The 17,758-nt window shown below is 40.2% G+C and overlaps 1 protein-coding gene across 1 annotated transcript in view; it reads right to left on the reverse strand.

The window, feature by feature from the left end:
* Positions 1-17,758, reverse strand: part of LOC145346372 (uncharacterized) — a 230,163-nt gene that overhangs the window by 166,022 nt on the left and 46,383 nt on the right. Inside the window, exon 2 of the mRNA XM_080193531.1 lies at positions 6,081-6,151. Coding sequence (XP_080049657.1) covers positions 6,081-6,151 — 71 coding nt within the window. The remainder of the gene's footprint in view (positions 1-6,080; positions 6,152-17,758) is intronic.

Genomic DNA, 17,758 nt, shown 5'->3' on the forward strand with positions numbered 1-17,758 from the left:
TCCTAGAGTCAAAATAAAGAAATATATAGACAATCTGATTCAGCTGTTAAATTTACTGATTGTTTTTCCAAGAAGTGTTTTGACTTTGTTATTGTTCCCATAAGAACATTATTCCATAGGTCAGGTGGTTCATTTAAGGATGGCAATCATACTTTAGCATTTCTGGAATATATGAGAAGTGACACTTTTTTCCACAATATTATCTAATCACACTCAGATCGAATGGAAATATCATATTCTGGGTCTGCCTCAATGAGAGTCATAGATGAAAGTTTCCTGAAAGAGTAATGGATCCAGATTTTCATCGTATGAAGGGTAATGGAAGCCAAGAAAATTCCTGGCTTTGCGCAATCATCTTGAGAGAAAACAACACAAATGTGGGACCAATGTCAGATTGGGTGCGGAATGCAGTCGAGGTAGCCAACCCAACAAAGAGCTCAGAGTCAACCAAAGGGGTTGCTTGGTACCGAGGTGGGCTGTTTTAAAGGCCAGCCTCTTTGCCCCAGTTATACTCAGAAAATATGGCCCTCTAGCCCACTCTTCGCACCACGCACATTTTCCATCTCTGTATTCATGCCATCTTATGCCATTGTCTCTCATGCAAAGCTGTGCTACTCCACACACCTCATGGTTCCTCATGCTAAGTTAAGCCCTTCCATCCACCCCCCCATGGTCCCTCATGTCCCCTTTGTCAAGCTATGGCATTTCCATGCCTCTTAACCCACTATGCACTGTATAGCCTGGCAAAGAAGGACCTCTTAAATTTACCTTTCAAAAGGTTTCATGACGCAGTGGTTCACGACACCACTAAGGTACTGTGAATCACGACTCTTTTAAAAGCTGTCTCAACTCCATGAAAATTGCAGAGGAGTAGGACATACTTATCTTTATAACAGAGTCAGCTAGATCTGGAGCAGGGTGCAGATTTTTCACCTGGACAGGCCCACAACCTTAAAAGACCCTGGTGAAAATCAGAGAGCCCAGGAATAGGACTAGGAAAGGGAATCTTGAAATTGGGGCCCACCCATCATTTTTGAAGCCTGAAACGGAAAAAATTCAGACTTCAATCTACTATTTGCAGTACTGATTTTTCTTCCATTCTGTCAATCTCCTGCAACTCCTTGCTCTAGTTTCTTCATTTTCCAGGGCTCTATGTGCTGCCTGTCACTTTCCTTCATTGAAGCAATAAGGTGCAGTTTCTCAGAATATGTTACAAGAAAAAAATCAAGTATGAGGAAACAAAACGAAGGAGATTGTCACAAACTTCAGGAAGCAGAGTGGAGAACATGCCCCCGTCTACATCAACGGGGATAAAATGGAAACAGTCAAAAGCTTCAAGTTTTCAGGTGTCCAGATCACCAACAACCTGTTCTGCTCCCCCTATGTCAACTCTATAGTTAAGAAAGCCCACCAACACCTGTCCTTTCTCAGAAGACTAGGGAAATTTGGCACTTCAGCTACGACTCTCATCAACTTCTAAAGATGCACCATAGAGAGGATTCTTTCTGGTTGTATCACAGCTTGGGATGACTTCTGCTCTGCCCAAGACCACAAGAAACTACAGAAGGTTGTGAATGTAGCCCAATCCATCACGCAAAATAGCCTCCCATCCATTGACTCTGTCTACACTTCCTGCTGCCTCAGCAAAGCAGCCAGCATAATTAAGGACCCCATGCACCCTGGACATTCTCTCTTCCATCTTCCATCAGGAAAAAAATACAAAAGTCTGAGGTCACGTACCAACTGACTCAAGAAGAGCTTCTTCATCGCTGCCATCAGATTTTTGAATGGACCTACATTGCATTAAGCTGATCTTTCTCTACACCCGAGCTATGACATTAACAATACATTCTGCACACTCATTTCCTTCTCTATGAACGGTATGCTTTGTCTATATAGCGCACAAGAAACAATACTTTTCACTACATACATGTGACAATAGTAAATCAAATCAAATGAGCGGCATGGTAGCACAGTGGTTAGCACTGCTGTTTCACAGCTCCAGCTTGGGTTCGATTCCCGGCTTGGGTCACTGTCTGTGTGGAGTTTGCACATTCTCTTCGCGTCTGCGTGGGTTTCCTCCGGGTGCTCCAGTTTCTTTCCACAGTCCAAAGATGTGCAGGTTAGGTTGACTGGCCATGCTAAAATTGCCCCTTAGTGTTCTGAGATGTGTAGTAAGAGGGAGTAGCAGGTAAATATGTAGGGATATGGGGGTAGGGCCTGGGTGGGATTGTGGTCGGTGCAGACTCGACAGGCCAGATGGCCTCAGAGAACCACATCATGACTACTTTGAAAATCCGGGGAGTTCCCACAAATATCCTGAACAATGTTTATCTTTAAGCATCACTAATACAAATTAAACAGGCCAATACATTATTGTTATTTTTGGGATCTTGCTGTGTGAAAATTGGCTGCTATATTTCCCCACACTATCAATGGCTAAAACAAATATTTAATTGACTGTAAAGTGTTTTGGGACAGTAAGGGATCATAAAACATGAATATAAACACAGGTCTTTCTATTCAGCTTCTGAAGAAATACATAGGTTTGGTTATTTTTGATCTGAATAGCAATATGGTTACTATAATAATATTGTGTGTCTGGGTGACCCAGTTAAAAACTATTCCAAATAGAAGTTCCGCTTCCTTTTTGCAGAAGGCAGAACAGGAAGGCACTCCCAGATTCCACAATTCCAGCTTTGCTCACTATGAAGGGGCAGCACGGTAGCACAGTGGTTAGCACTGCTGCTTCACAGCTCCAGGGACCTGGGTTCGATTCCCACCTCAGGTCACTGTCTGTGTGGAGTTTGCACATTCTCCTCGTGTCTGCATGGGTTTCCTCCAGGTGCTCCGGTTTCCTCCCACAGTCCAAAGATGTGCGGGTTAGGTTGATTGGCCATGCTAAAATTGCCCCTTAGTGTTCTGAGATGTGTAGTAAGAGGGAGTAGCAGGTAAATATGTAGGGATATCGGGGTAGGGCCTGGGTGGGATTGTGGTCGGTGCAGACTCGACAGGCCAGATGGCCTCTTTCTGCACTGTCGGCTTCTATGATTCTACGAAATAAGATGCCAAAGAAATTTTGGGATTTATGATATAAAGTCATCAAATTTTTGCTTTGAATGTACAGTTAAGGTTAGTTAAAGTACGTCTGAGTTACAGTGTCACTAGAGGTGCCACAACCTCCACCACTGAGATGAACAAGGGCAGCAGACATGTAGAACCCTACCACCTGCAAGTTTCCTTCTAAGTCACATACCACCCTGACATGGAGTGGTATCAATATTCCTTCACTGGCCGGGATTTTACGATCGGGCAGGATTTGTAAAATCACACCCAAAATCAGAGAATTCTGTTCTGCAAGCCTCGCCCACCCCGATTCTGGGGCGGGCGAATTCCATTCTGCAAACCACGCCGACCCCAATTCTGAGGCAGGCGTGGCAGTAAAATTCTGGCCATTATCTCTGAGTCAAAGTCCTGGAATCTCCTTTCCAACGAATTGTGAACCTACATCACACAGACTGCAAGAGCAGTAGAATGTGACTCACCATCAACTTTTACTTATTCATTTTGAGATGTCAGCGTTGCTGGCTGGTCCAGCATTCACGGTCCATCCCTAATTGCCCTTCATTTCAGGCAACATTGGAGAGTCAACCATGTTGATGTACATCTGGAGTCACGTGTCGGCCAGACTAGTTAAGGACAGCAGATTTTCTTCCCTAACAATGGTTTCATGGTCGCCATTAGGCTTTTAATTTCAATTTTTTATTGAATTCAAATCTCACCATCTGCTGTGATGGGATTCGAATCCGGGTCCCCAAAGCATTACCCTGGGTCTCTGGATTACTAGTCCAGTGACCCCCCCCTCAGTGGCAATGAGAGTGGGCAATAAATGCTGGCCTTATCAAAGAAGCTCACATCCCATGAACCAATAAAAAACATAAGCTAATAAAATACAATGGTTTATGCCATTTCAGTTACTAATCATCAATGCAAAATATATTTAGTGTTTAAAAAGTTAAAATTAAAAAATCTTTCTATGATCCAAAATCCAAAAGTCCAATCCTTTACTAAAAGTTATAGTAGTTAGGTTCAACATGAAAGAAGATTAACATACATTCACAATTAAATTCCCCAAGTTACATTGGAAAGTATTGTAATGAAAAATGTAAAGATAATGTAAAAATTTTGTAGATCTCAAATTATCAGTAAAAGAGGTATCTATTTTTGGTATTTGCTGCAACTTCATTATGGAAATGTTTCACATTCAGAACAGCTGTGAACATTACACTATTAGAGTCACCAGTAGAAATATATAAAACGAACGGCATAAACAAGTCTCACGGAATGCAATTTATAAATTATGTTGTAAGACTAAACAATGGTGCTACAGTCAATTTCTGGATCTTTATCCAAATAATCAGTGATCAGTATTAAAACAAGGAAGGAAACCCAAAATCTGTATTGGCAATAGACTCGATGTTAGGCTTTCCATACTGTCATTTTATTCTATTAGCACAGCCTAACAAAATTAGGTATGAATATGCAGTAATAGCATGCAAATTGGTCTCCCACACTTGCCTCAGGGCAGTGGTCTTTGCATTGCTAAATTCAATTCCTTCTACATCATTACCGCAGCCTGGCATAATTCATCAGAAAAATTGTTCAACCTTATTGCAAGCGCCTAGCCAGTAAAACCATCAGTTGCTGTTAACCATTGTTTGACAATAGAATGTTAGCTCCACCATCCACAGTTCCCTGCCACTCCTGCACTTGTATGAATCTCCCATGGGTAATGTTAGACACTACACTTGAGCCTGCCAAAACAATTAACCCCTCTGTTAATTAGAAGGAAATGTCAGGTTCACAGATGGTACAAGCTGGCATGCAGCCATCCAGCCAACTGCTACTGAAAGCAGCTACCCTGCTGCTGACAACTGTTCCAAACCAGCAGATGTCAAAACCTTACCCAGTTGAGAAAAGCTAAACAACAGGGAAGGCGCCATGGTTTCAGAGCCACAACAAATACTTCAATAATTTAATATTAATCTGCCTGTTGTTATATTAACTGATCTTACATAAATACGGTGCATTGCAAAGTAGGCAGCATAATTGGACTAGCAAACTTTACATTCTGCAATTCACCATTTATGGATGTATCCCCTTTCAGTGTTTCACCGAAAGAAAAGAAATTTAAAAACTGCAAGACAATGCTGAAGCACACTTGTCTGCCTGGAAACTGATCAACAGTTATCTGGGAAAAAAATTCAACTGGTATCCATAGAATACCTACAGTTCAGAAGGAGGCCAATCGGCCCATCAAGTCAGCATCAACTCTGCTAAAGGGCATTTTACCCAGGCCCACTCCTCCCGCCCTATCCCTGTAATCCTGCACATTTCTCATGGCTGATCCACCTAACCTACACATCTTTGGAACTAAGGGGCAATTTAGCATGGCCAAACCGCCTAATCTGCACATCTTTGGACTTGGGAGGAAATCACAGCACCTGGAAAAACCCCACAGGCCACGAGAACATGCAAACTCCATACAGAAACTTCACAGTCACCCCAGGCTGGAACCGAACCCAGGTCACTGGCTGTGAGGCAGCAGCGCAACCACTACACCATAGTGCTACCCAAAACTTGAGGATCAAGTGAAATTCGGCATTGGGCCTTATTAAAATGGATGGCAACAAACAATTGGACCAAACAGGTATTCTGCTGAAGTAGGCTGGTCAGAGATATCAACTGGCTCTTGTGCTGGCTAAAAGACAGGTCAGGACGAGGGGTGGGAGGAAGGAGATCACAGGCAAGATTAAAAAAAAAGCCAGGAGTGTCCCAAGGCATGCCTGCCTCTTCTGGAAGAGCAACAAAAACAAATGAAAAATTATTTGACCTTTCAATGTGCAGTCTCCAGCAGTCCTTATAAGGATCATTTGTTAGACTAATAAACATTTGGTACAGCTACACACAGCATGTGTGGCACAGGTTCCATCATTTCTTTCCATTCAAACACTTAGGGAGGCAATCAGATTACACCACTCCATTTAAGCCAGACAAAATCGTTTGAACTCAACACTTACATGCTTGAACTCGGAGATGTTGAATTTGCAACTTGCTCCAATGGAATACTCCTCAAGTTAAGGGAAGAAAACTAGAGTGCATAAAAAGAACAGTAGTACGATTAGAAGAAACTCAAGTTACTTTACTTTTAAACATTTCAAATACTTTTATTTACAGATCTGGTCCATGGAATTCTACGGGCCACATTTGGTTTGGTACCGAATAGAATGGCACAGAGCAATTGTTATCAATAGGTATTTTGACATGTTCTTATGAAATGCTTTGCAAAAAAGACTAAAGGCCACCTGGCTCACTTTTTGCATGATAATGGCTTGAAGCTCTTTGTCCACCTATAAATATCAGGACTACTCATTACTCAGATCTTACATACTTCTAGTGCTGATAATCCCTGACCTATCTACCGTGCTAAAGTTGTGCCATCCATGATGGAATACATTTAACACTGTTATTGCATAGAAATACTGAAAGATACCGATGTCAGATCAGGTGTTTAAACATGTTACCATGATAGCAATACACAGAGTTACTTGGCCCCATCAACATGGAGCACCAGGTAGTGATTCAATAGCCTGGTTAGATGAGTGCTTAGAGTAAAGTAATAGAATCCTTAAGATGGAAAGTATTAAAAGGCAGATGAGTTAATCCTTAAATTACCCAATGGCACCCCTCAAACTACAAGCTATGACATAGCTATAGCAAAATTCAGTAGAAGAGGAATGGACAATGCAAAGCACAGCAATAGTTATGGAAACTTCACCAATATTTGACCAACGCTAATTAGTGAAATGGGAAAAACAATGAAAGATCCTGAGTTTAATGCTCATGCAATTTTTATTACATGGATAACAAAACATTTTTTATTATTTACGTAATGTAATCAATGGACAAACAAGAAAGGACCAGGAAAGAAAGATTGGATGGCACAGTGATTAGCACTGCTGCCTCACAGCACCAGGGACCCAGGTTCAATTCCAGCTTTGGGTCACTGTCTGTGTGAAGGTTGCATATTCTTCCCGTGTCTGCGTGGGTTTCCTCCGAGTGCTCCAGTCTCTTCCCACAGTCCAAAGATGTGCAGGTTAGGTGGACTGGTCATTCTAAAGTACTCCTTAGTGTCAAGAGGACTAGCTAGGCGAAATGCATTGCATTATGGGGATAGGACCTGGGTGGGATTGTGGTCAGTGCAGACTCAATGGGCCAAATGGCCTCCTTCTGCACTGTTGGATTCTATATGATGTTACCTACAGAAGAAATGACGTTTCCTCTCCTCGAATGCAAAAGTGCATCTGAACAAGATTGCAATATTTCTGATGGCACCAGTGTAAATTGTCCCCATTCTGTACACCAAGCATTCGCTCATTTCTGCTGCGAAATTTGGGGCCAATTTGCATGTGACCAGAAGGAGCTTTGTAAGACTGACAAAATTCAATTTGGAGTAGACATTACTGCTTATCAGAATTCTAATCCTTTGTAATCAAAGTAATCTATTACAGAAACTTTAGAGTGCAGAAGGAGGCCATTTGGCCCATTGAGTCTGCAGTCGTTCACTGGAAAAGCGTTCTATCTAATCCCACTCTCCCAAGTTATACCTGTTAGCTCGTGTATTCATTATTTTCAGATTGCAATCTAACTCTATTGAATACCTCGATCAAACCCACCACCCACTTGGGAAGTTTGATCCAGACTCCAACCACACTCTGGGTGAAAAATGTTGTCCTTACATCACTTTTATTCCTTATGCCCATTATTTTGAATCTGTGCCCTCTAGTCTTAGAGATGTTCTTTTGAGAGAGAACTGTTTCACTGTTAACCCTGTCCATACTCCTTAGGATCTTGAATAGCTCCATCAAGTCTCCTCTCAGCCTTCCTTTCTCCAAAAAAAAACAGGCCCAACCTCTCCAATCTATCTTCCCAGCTTGTTGTTTATTCTTGTGAATCTCCTCTGTATTCACTCCAAAGTCTTCACATCCTTCGTCAAGTATTGACACCCAGGGCTGGACGCATTATTCCAGATGAGACCTAATTAGTTTTTTTTATATAAATTCAACATAACTTCCTTACTCTTGTACTTAATGCCTATCTTAATAAAACCTAGGATACCTAGGTATTGTTAATTGCTTTATTAACTGCTTTCTCTACCACCTTCAATAGCTCACGTACCCAGGTAGTTCCTTTGTTCCTGCGTCCCCTTTTAAGAGCATCTCCCTTTACTCTATACTGTCTCTCCACATTCTTTCTGACAAAACAAATCACCTCACATTTCTCTGCAAAAGAGTAGTAAGAGTAGTAACAGTAGTTAGAGTGCAACAGACCCAATTAAGGACAAAGAAGATGCTTAGAGGCACAGCACAGGATAGAACACTTGATGAGTACATTTGTATCAATGTTTACAGAGAAGTGAATCTGACAAAATATCAGTAGAAGCAGAGATAGTGAATAGGGTGAAAATTGAAAGAGAGGTGGTACTAGAAAGTCTGACTCTACTTAGGATAGATACGTCACTTGGTCAGGATGGCTTGTATTTCAGTTGTTGAATGAAGTGGATGGCATGGTGAAAGGGCTTGGAAATTTTGCAATCTTCCCTAGGTATGGGTGCCAGAGGATTGAAATGACACACATAAAAGCCTTGTTCAATAAATGATTTAAGGACAGTCCTAGCAATTACAGGCCAACTAGTTTATCAACAGTGGTTAAAGTTTTAAAAACTATTATCGGGGAAGTAAATCAAGAAGAATTAGAGGAATTTTAATTTCATTAAGGAGAGCCAGCACAGATCTGCAAAAGGCAGATCATGCTTGACTAACCTAATTGATTTTTTTGTTGAAATGACAAACAAGGTTGAAGAAGATATTGCAATGGATGCTGTCTATATGGGTTTTATGTGGGTTGCTATTTTTCAAACAATGGCATTCCTCAAGGCTCAGTGCAAGGACCACTGTTTTTTTACTAAACATAAATGGCTTAAATGCAGACTTAAAATCTCCCATTCCCAAGAATCATTCTGGTAAATTTCCTCTGCACCCTCCCAAGGACCTTCACATCATTCCAAATGCATGGTAACTAGAACCAGTACTTCAGTTGCAGCTTTTGGACCCACTAACAGTGACAGAATGATTCCCACCCCTAACCCAAGAACATGTGTCAAAAAAAAAGCTAACTATTGGGAACTGCTCATAAGTACTTATGAGCAGTTCCCAATAGTTAGCTTCTTAAATTTTTCTTAATAATTTCACATTTCTTCCCTTAAAAGGTGCACAGATTCAGTTGACTACAATTCGCTGAATTAAAGAGGTAACAAACATGCTGTGATTTTGCAAGTGCAATTAAAAAGTAGTTAAAAATAACAGCTTATATTTATATACTGTCTTTAATGTAGTAAAATATCACAAGGGACTTCACTTGAGCATTATAAAACAAAATATGACACCATGGGTGGAATTCTCCTACCAAAGAAAAGGTGTCATAGCTGTGAGAATAATGGAGTGATCCACACTGGTCTCTCAGAGATCCTCCACACTGCAATCCTCCCACACAAATCGTTTTTGGAGACTGTTTTGCAAGGGCACCCTGATCTTTCCATGAGGGGACTGAGGGGGTCTCCCACTGCACTGACATCAAGGACACCACCTCCCCCAAACCAAATCGGTGGCATGTTCCCCCACCCCCTCCTGACACAGGTCACCGGCATCAAGGCTCTCCCAATGGGCCCCCTGCCCAACCCCCAATATACCCTCCTCCATCATGACCCCTGATATGATCCATCCATATATGAGCCCTCTGCATAGCAACTCCCCCCATCACCACTGTCATAGCATTATAGCCCCTTGCATAGCCCACCTAGTCATAGCCCTCACTGATTGGACACCTTGGCAGTGCCAGTTGGGCACAATGAACACCAGTGTACCAGGTGGGCCCAGCTAGAACCGAACCGCCTGGTCATGCCACTGACCACCCAGGGGCTTGAATGGACTCCGAGCCCCCCTGCATGACCATCACGCTGGGTCTCCACGTGGAGGCCAGTGGTGATTCTCACTGTTCCCATACCACACCCAAAGGCCAGAGAATGCCATGCGCTGGAAGTTGAATGGACTATGCATATTTAAATACTACTTTAAATATCCTAATCAGCCTTGCAGTCTTTCTGGGTGCAATCCAGTTTGCGTCATTAGAAAGGAGCCGGGAGAAACTCAAATTGTTCAATGCTGGACGCAAAACCGATTTTTAGCCCTGCAAGCTATTCTCTGGAATTGGCGTGATCTGCAACACAGTGAGGTCAGAGAATTGTGCCCCAAGTCTCATCAGGAGTTATTAGGTCAGGTGAGGAAAGTTAAGTAGAGAGGTAGGGAAGTGTTCCAAAATTTAGGTCCTAAATAATTGAAGGCAGGACCATTAATACGAGTTTGGGATCTCAAGAGGCCAAAATTAGAAAGGCACAGACATCTAGAAGGGATGCGGGCTGGAGGAGATTAGAGAAAAGGCAGCGACCAGCCCAGTGCCGATTTAAAATGAGGAGAATTTTAAAACTAAGATCTTTCTTGAGTGAGGCCCAATGTAGGTTAGCAAGACCAGGGTGATGGGGGAAAAGAACTTGACATGAATTAGGACATAGGCAGTGTTTTGGATGACCTCAAGTTTGTAGAAAGTAAAATATGCAAGAGCAGCCAGGAGTGTGTTTAAATGGTATTATGAACTTGGTAGACACCAGTAACTTTTGGATTTCAAATGTATTTTTTAAACAGTCACTTATATAAAAACATGAAACCACAAAATTCCATGGTTTTAAGGAGTTTAATTTTTACTGTACAAGTAAAGCAAACACTAATACAATTTTAAATAACCTCATACACTCTAACATTCAGAATCAACATACCTCAAACATGAATCAACAAGCAAAATGCAGTTAATTACAAGCTTACAAATTAAGTGTAAACCACATATTAATTGGCAAATACAACTAAGATAGACCTTACAAATTGCTCTTCAGTCCACATTTCAAATTCACTCAACAAATCCTTCAAAATTTACACACTTACCTTCCTCCGACTGGAAGCTCCTCTTCTTCTTGGATGCACTCTGATCCCAGCCAAAGGCAGCATTCAAGCAACTCAAGTTCCACAGACAGCCTTTAGCAATAATGACACACGTCTGCAGAACCGCCAAAATTCTTCTTCTGATTGCGTGGATGAGGTAGATCCACTAATGTTACCTTCAAGTACCAGAACCAGTCCCAAGCCACACATCAATCTTAGAACAATAATTGCCACTCCTTCATTGTCACTGGGTCAAAATCCTGGAACTCTTTCCTCAACAGCATTGGGATAGGTATATCCATATCATATGAACTGCAGGAGTTAAAAAAGCATCTCACCACTGCTTTTCCAAGGGCAATTAGGGATTGGCAATAAAAACGCTGACCTAACCAATCATTCCCACGTCCCGTGAAAGAATAAAAAAAACATTTTCAGCTTCCAGAGCTGGACCCCGTCTTCTTCAACATGCTTGTACTGCACCACTGGATTCATCAATTGCTACCTGTTATGATCCAGTTAGTGACCGTAAACATTTAAAAAGATACCTGAATAGCTTGCTTTAGCCAATAGAGCTACACAATAGAACCACACTATTATAAACAAAAACTTCATTGTATATAAAAGGATTTAAAAGAGTAAATATGATTAGCTTGTAACCACATGTTACACATTCATGTTTACTTCTTACTTCTCCCAATAATTCTCTTTTAAGGCATCAATTTTAAGAGTTATTTACTTCTGTGGGGACCATCCATGAGTATGCCGCAGCCCTGTGAAAAATTCTCTTCATCCACAACTATTCGCCGAGGTAAAACTTTTATTTACACCGCTTGACTATGGCTGCCTCAAGTCCCTTCTAATTTTTTAAATATTTCCAAACTAATTCAATTGATTACTTTCTTTTGTAGTTAGACACCGCAAGGCCCACTGTAGATTCCCCCATTAGATTCAAATTAGGGAATCTTCAAACTGAGATTAAGCCTCATCTGCATCCCACACAGTCAATGATGACATTAATTCTTGCCTCTGCTTATAGTGCAGATCCATCTGAATGGTCACTAACTTTGTTTAACATTGCTCATTGAGAAGCAAACTGTATCAGGTCCAAAAGTGCATTTAAAATCTCTCTCAGTAAAAACCTAGACAAATTGAAATCACAGAACCTCCCTAACATCCAACCATCTCCAAGATGGTGTGATCTGCTCTGGGCTACCAACCTTTAAGTCAGTTCTCCCTCACTTGATTAACAAACAGTGAAAAAAAAAGACATGTCAAAGCTATTTGTCTTGAATCATCAGGACATTCACTAGAATGCCAAATATAGAGGGAATAATTCATTCTTCATGAGAAGAGTGTGCTGCTTGGTTGGCAAGTGGCCTCTAATTGACAGAAGTGTTGTAAAAGGAAAAAATTCAAACCAGGTAGTCTGTCTCTGATTGGTCAAAATCAGAGATTGGCTGTCACCTATTTTGGTCAGTTGAAACGGGAGCAACTGAACAAAATAGGCAAATATGCTCTGCAAATCCTCCATCAGATGGTTGTCCTGAAAAACCAGGGAAAAGCAAGTATGTATGCTTGTATCTGATCAGGGTTCAAAACAGACATTCTTACACTGAACAGAAAATACAGGCCAAAGTATTATTTTCTAAATGATGAACCATTCCGAGATCTTTCACAATTAGAAAACACAGCCAATGTTGATTCAACATATATTGTTCAGACTTCTGCAAAAATTACGGTTGCTGACTTAAGTTGTGACTTCTTGTTTTCTGCAAAGAGCACAGACTTTAACATTACAGAGCTAGTGCTACATCTATATCACAGTTCAGCCACAAATTGACAAAATTCCTATTAAAGCAAAGTGTAACTGAATGTGTCATGTGGCTCTGCCATTCAATACGATCATGGCTGATCCTCTAACTCAATGCCACACTCCTGCCTCTCTGCATATTTCTTGATGCCTTTAGGGTCTAGAAATCTATTTCCCAGTGACTTGGCCTCCATAGCCTTGTGTGATAGAGAATTCCACATGTTCACTCTCCTCATCTCAGTCCTAAATGCCTACCCCATATCCTGTGGCTGTAACCTCTTGTCCTAGACAGATCCCTCCCCCTTCCCTGCCAACGAAAAGAATATTCTTGCATCCAGTCTGTCCAGCCCTGTCAGAATTTTGGCACAGTGGTACAGTGGTTAGCACTGCTGCCTCACAGTGCTCAGGTTTGATTGAGTTGGGTCACTGTCTGTGTGGAGTCTACACACTCTCCCCACGTCTGCATGAGTTTCCTCCGGGTGCTCCGGTTTCCTCCTACAATCCAAAGACATGCTGGTTAAGTGCATTGACCATGCCAAATTCTCCCTCAGTGTATCCGAACAAGCGGAGTGTGGTGACTAGGGAATTTTCACAGTAACTTCATTGCATTGTTAACGTAAGCCTACTTGTGACATTAATAAATAAACTTAAACTTTAAATTTTGTATGTTTTTATTAGATCTTTTCTTGTTCTCTAAATGCCTATGAATATAGACCTAGTCGACCCTGTCTCTCTCAATGTGATAATCCTCTCATCCCAGGAATCAGTCTGGTGAATGCTCACTACATTTGCTCCACAGCAAGGAAACAAAAACTGCACACAATGCTCCAGGTGTGGTGTCACCAAGGCACTGTACAGCTGCACGAAAACATCTTTGTTTCTGTACTCACGTCCAATAATATCACTTGCCTTCGTAGCTGCTTGTCCTACCTGCATACTTGTTTTCAATGACTGGTACACAAGGACACACAGGTTCCTTTGTATATCAACATTTCCTGATCGATCACCATTTAAACAGCAGTCTACCATTCTGTTTCTTCATCCCAAAGTGGTTAACTTCATATTTATCGATGTTATGCTGTACACTTGTCCAAATCACCCTGAAGCCTTTTAACACCCTCCTCACCACTCACGTTCCCTCAACTTTCATGCTGTCATCAAACTTGGAAATATTACATTTGGTTCCCTTATCCAAATCATTGATGATATTGTGAATAGCTGGGGCCCAAGCACTGATCTCAGCTGGACCCCACTAGTCACACCCTGCCACTTTGAAAAATACCCATTTATTCCTATTCTCTTTCCTGTCTGTTAACCAATTCTCAATTCATGCACTTTAATTTTGCACCTTAGCATCTGATACAGGACTATATCAAATGCTTTCTGAAAATCCAAACACATCACATCCACTGAGTCACCTTTATCTAGTCTATTAAATATGTCCTTAAAAAACTCAAGTAGATTTCTCTTTCATTAATCCAGCTTTACTTGTCTATCCCCATTGTCTGTTCTCATTGATATTTTCCAAATGTCCTGTTATCAATCCTTTATAATACTCTAGCACTTTCTCTGCTCCTGGTGTTAGAATGCTTGTAAAAAGTATTTTAATTAGAAAGTGCTACATTTTAAAATTTAATTTCTTGTTTAAATTTTGCCATCATAGTGAATTCCATCACGCTAAGCACTTTATACATTTAGTAACAGTTCCAGCAATAAAGTAACTTTTCACATCAGCATTCTGATATACGAACAAAGGTTTAAGGTGACAATCTACAACATATGCAAGCTTGCCCTTTTTAGTGACCTAACACGCACTTAGCATCATCTACTTGAATAATGCTGTTTCTACGACTACAAGCAATTTATTCCAACTAATGATCATCATGCCCTCATAAATCAGCATTAGATCTCAGTCAGAGTTGGTGGCTTCCACAGATAAAAGTCGCATTCCAGTTCCTGGTTAGATATTGGCACACATATTGATTTTAATTAGCCCAATTAGTTCATTATGTTCTAGCATCAAACAGCTCATTTACTGCATTCCACGACCCTAATGGCATATGATAATGAAGCAAATCAATTAGCAATCATAAAAGAAGCTATTAAGAAGTGTAAACATTGCTCTGTCAGTTTGTAAAAGACATAAAAACACAGCAATGATTAACAATTTTGTCAGTTACAAAAAAATTCAAATCACATTGGACTGGATTGCTAAATCTGCATGTTGGAGAGAAGCTTTTAAGTGAGAAATAGCTCACAAGGTATAAAAAGTAACCCCTTATATTGCTAAGTACAAAAATGTTCTCATTTATAATGGGAACGTAATCTATTTATCTAAAGATGCTTATACAAATAAATGTTGCTCTTCCAATTGTCTGAACCCATTTATCTATTCCTTCCTACAATTTCAGCTCACTATCTAACAAACCATTCAAAATCCAGAGTGATCCAAACAATAACAATGGTAAATTCATATCTCGTATATATCTTCTTACATACACCTTTCCAACATTCATACACCATAGGACATTTGATAAGTTTAAATGTTTCATAGATGATCAGCAATTAGGCATGCCCATATTCATGATGATGATCACATACCTGGCAAATCAAACTTAACCTTCCTCTGCCATGTTATATAAAACCCCAGGATCACATAATATTAGTTCATGTTGACATCTTAACCAAAAGCAAATCCAATGGCCTGATGGTTAGGAGGCATTTCAGGACATGAAAAATCTAATATCTGAAAAATGGAGAAGATTCTTGTATTGTAGTTTTGTGGTTAGTCATTTGATGTCCTACAAGTGCTACAGAAAAGGTGCAGCTACACTCTCCTGGTGTGCTCCAAGCTCTGTTGTCAGAAACATTTGCCAAATTTAAACCACTGACTTTAATAAAATGTGTCAAGCAGGTCCTTTATAAATATTGCCGATTCAGACCCAAAGAAACCACAATAGAATTAATGGAATTGGCTTTGCTTTTCAACCAACACACAATATCAGTGTTAGAATTGTCCAACACTGTGGATGTTAAATTCCCAAATTTAATAAATTAGCAATGAAAAGTTGCACAGACTAATTCGTAGAGAAGTTTTAATTATGAGTTTATTTAATTCTATACTTCAGTTCTTACTTGACTTACCATGATGGTAAAAAAAATGCTTAGGATTTTCTTAAACTTCCCCAGCTACCTATATCACTAAAGCAACTTAGCCATCTCAGAGACTTTACCTTAGGAAAATGAACTTGAAATGTTGACATATTTTCTTTTTAACATTCGAGGCCAAGTACACATCCTGGAGTTATCATTGACAACATACTTAACTGGTTCAGACATATAAATGCTGTGGTGACAGATCAGAGGCTGGAAGCTCTGCATCAAAAAACTCACCTCCTGACTCCGCAAAGCCTTTCTACTTCTACAAGGCACAAGTTCAAAGAGTGATAGAAAACTCTCCACTTATCTAGATGAGGTAACAACACTCATGAAAAACTCAACATCGTCCTAACAAAGCACATCCCATTCACCACTATAAATATTTCCTCCAACACTCGCAGAGAGAAGCAGCAATGTGTACCATCTACAACATGCACTGTAACAACATATCAGCACCCCAACATGTGGTCTCTAGTCCCTAGAAGGTTAAAGGTAGCCGATACATGGGAACACCAACACCTTCAAGTTTCCCTCCAAGTCACACACGTTCTTGACTTGTGAAACTATAATTACTATCCATTGCCAAAATTCTGAAACGCCTTCTTTAAAAGCACTGTGGATGTACTTACACCGCATCAGTAAACCACTACAGTACTTTGCCAAGCATAACCATGGATCAATCTAAATGGAAGTCCATGATTGCCAGCTTAGGACAAGTACCTGGAGGAGAGGCACCACAAAGTCACCTACATGAATAGAAAGTACGACAGGTATTTATAATTACTTGTCAGTAAAACACAGATCGCATGTACAAACTTGATATAAAATAAAAATAATTGACAGATAAATTGCAAATAATTGACATGCTTTACAGTTTTGCATTAGAATGTGTGGTGCCTATGAATCTCAAAGATAGAAAATACATTCAAGTATTTGTAATATAGTTACAAAATATATCTATCTACAAGTTCAACAATCACACATTCCGATGGCTACAATAACTTTCACCCATATATTACTCTGCTTTTTGGGTGGAGATTTAGATTGCCTTTTACTTTATTGTCAGATTTTCAATCCTTTGTCAGCAACTTTCATCACCTGAAGCTTATGAAAGATTGAAGAAATACACCTGCCATAATTTCTCAGTTCATAACTCTGCTGTTCCTAATTTCCTTGCCTATCATTCAACGGTGAACTACACGTTTCAAAGTTTATTTGGCAATTTTGGTTAAGAAAAGAACGCTATCCTTTGCTCTTCTTCAAATAGTACCAATCATTAAACTATTGATGAACCACTGAAACGAGAAGATGGGACTTCCAACCTTTCCAGCGATATAGTACTATCTATACTATCTAGCTCATTCTTCTGGGTGCTCAAGTGAGGGATACATGTATTTGTCTGGAATATTTTACACTGTACACACATGGTAAAATGCAACCATTATAAGACAGCATCTCCTCAGACTCATGAAAGATAGATAAAAATACCAACATTTTTGGCAAAGCACTCGAGACATTAGCAGATCGCAAATTTCTGAAGCATGTTTAAAAAAGCCTCCCTCTACAAAGAAGAATTAATATTTTAAGCTCTAAAGATCTGAAAAGCTGTCTTTGCTGAAGTAGCATCACTAGCTTACACTACATGCTACATGACAAAGACTATTGCTTGTCCAAGCCACTA

This window comes from Carcharhinus amblyrhynchos, chromosome 8 (assembly GCF_965287045.1).
Source record: "Carcharhinus amblyrhynchos chromosome 8, sCarAmb.v2.hapA, whole genome shotgun sequence".
Classification (NCBI taxonomy): domain Eukaryota; kingdom Metazoa; phylum Chordata; class Chondrichthyes; order Carcharhiniformes; family Carcharhinidae; genus Carcharhinus; species Carcharhinus amblyrhynchos.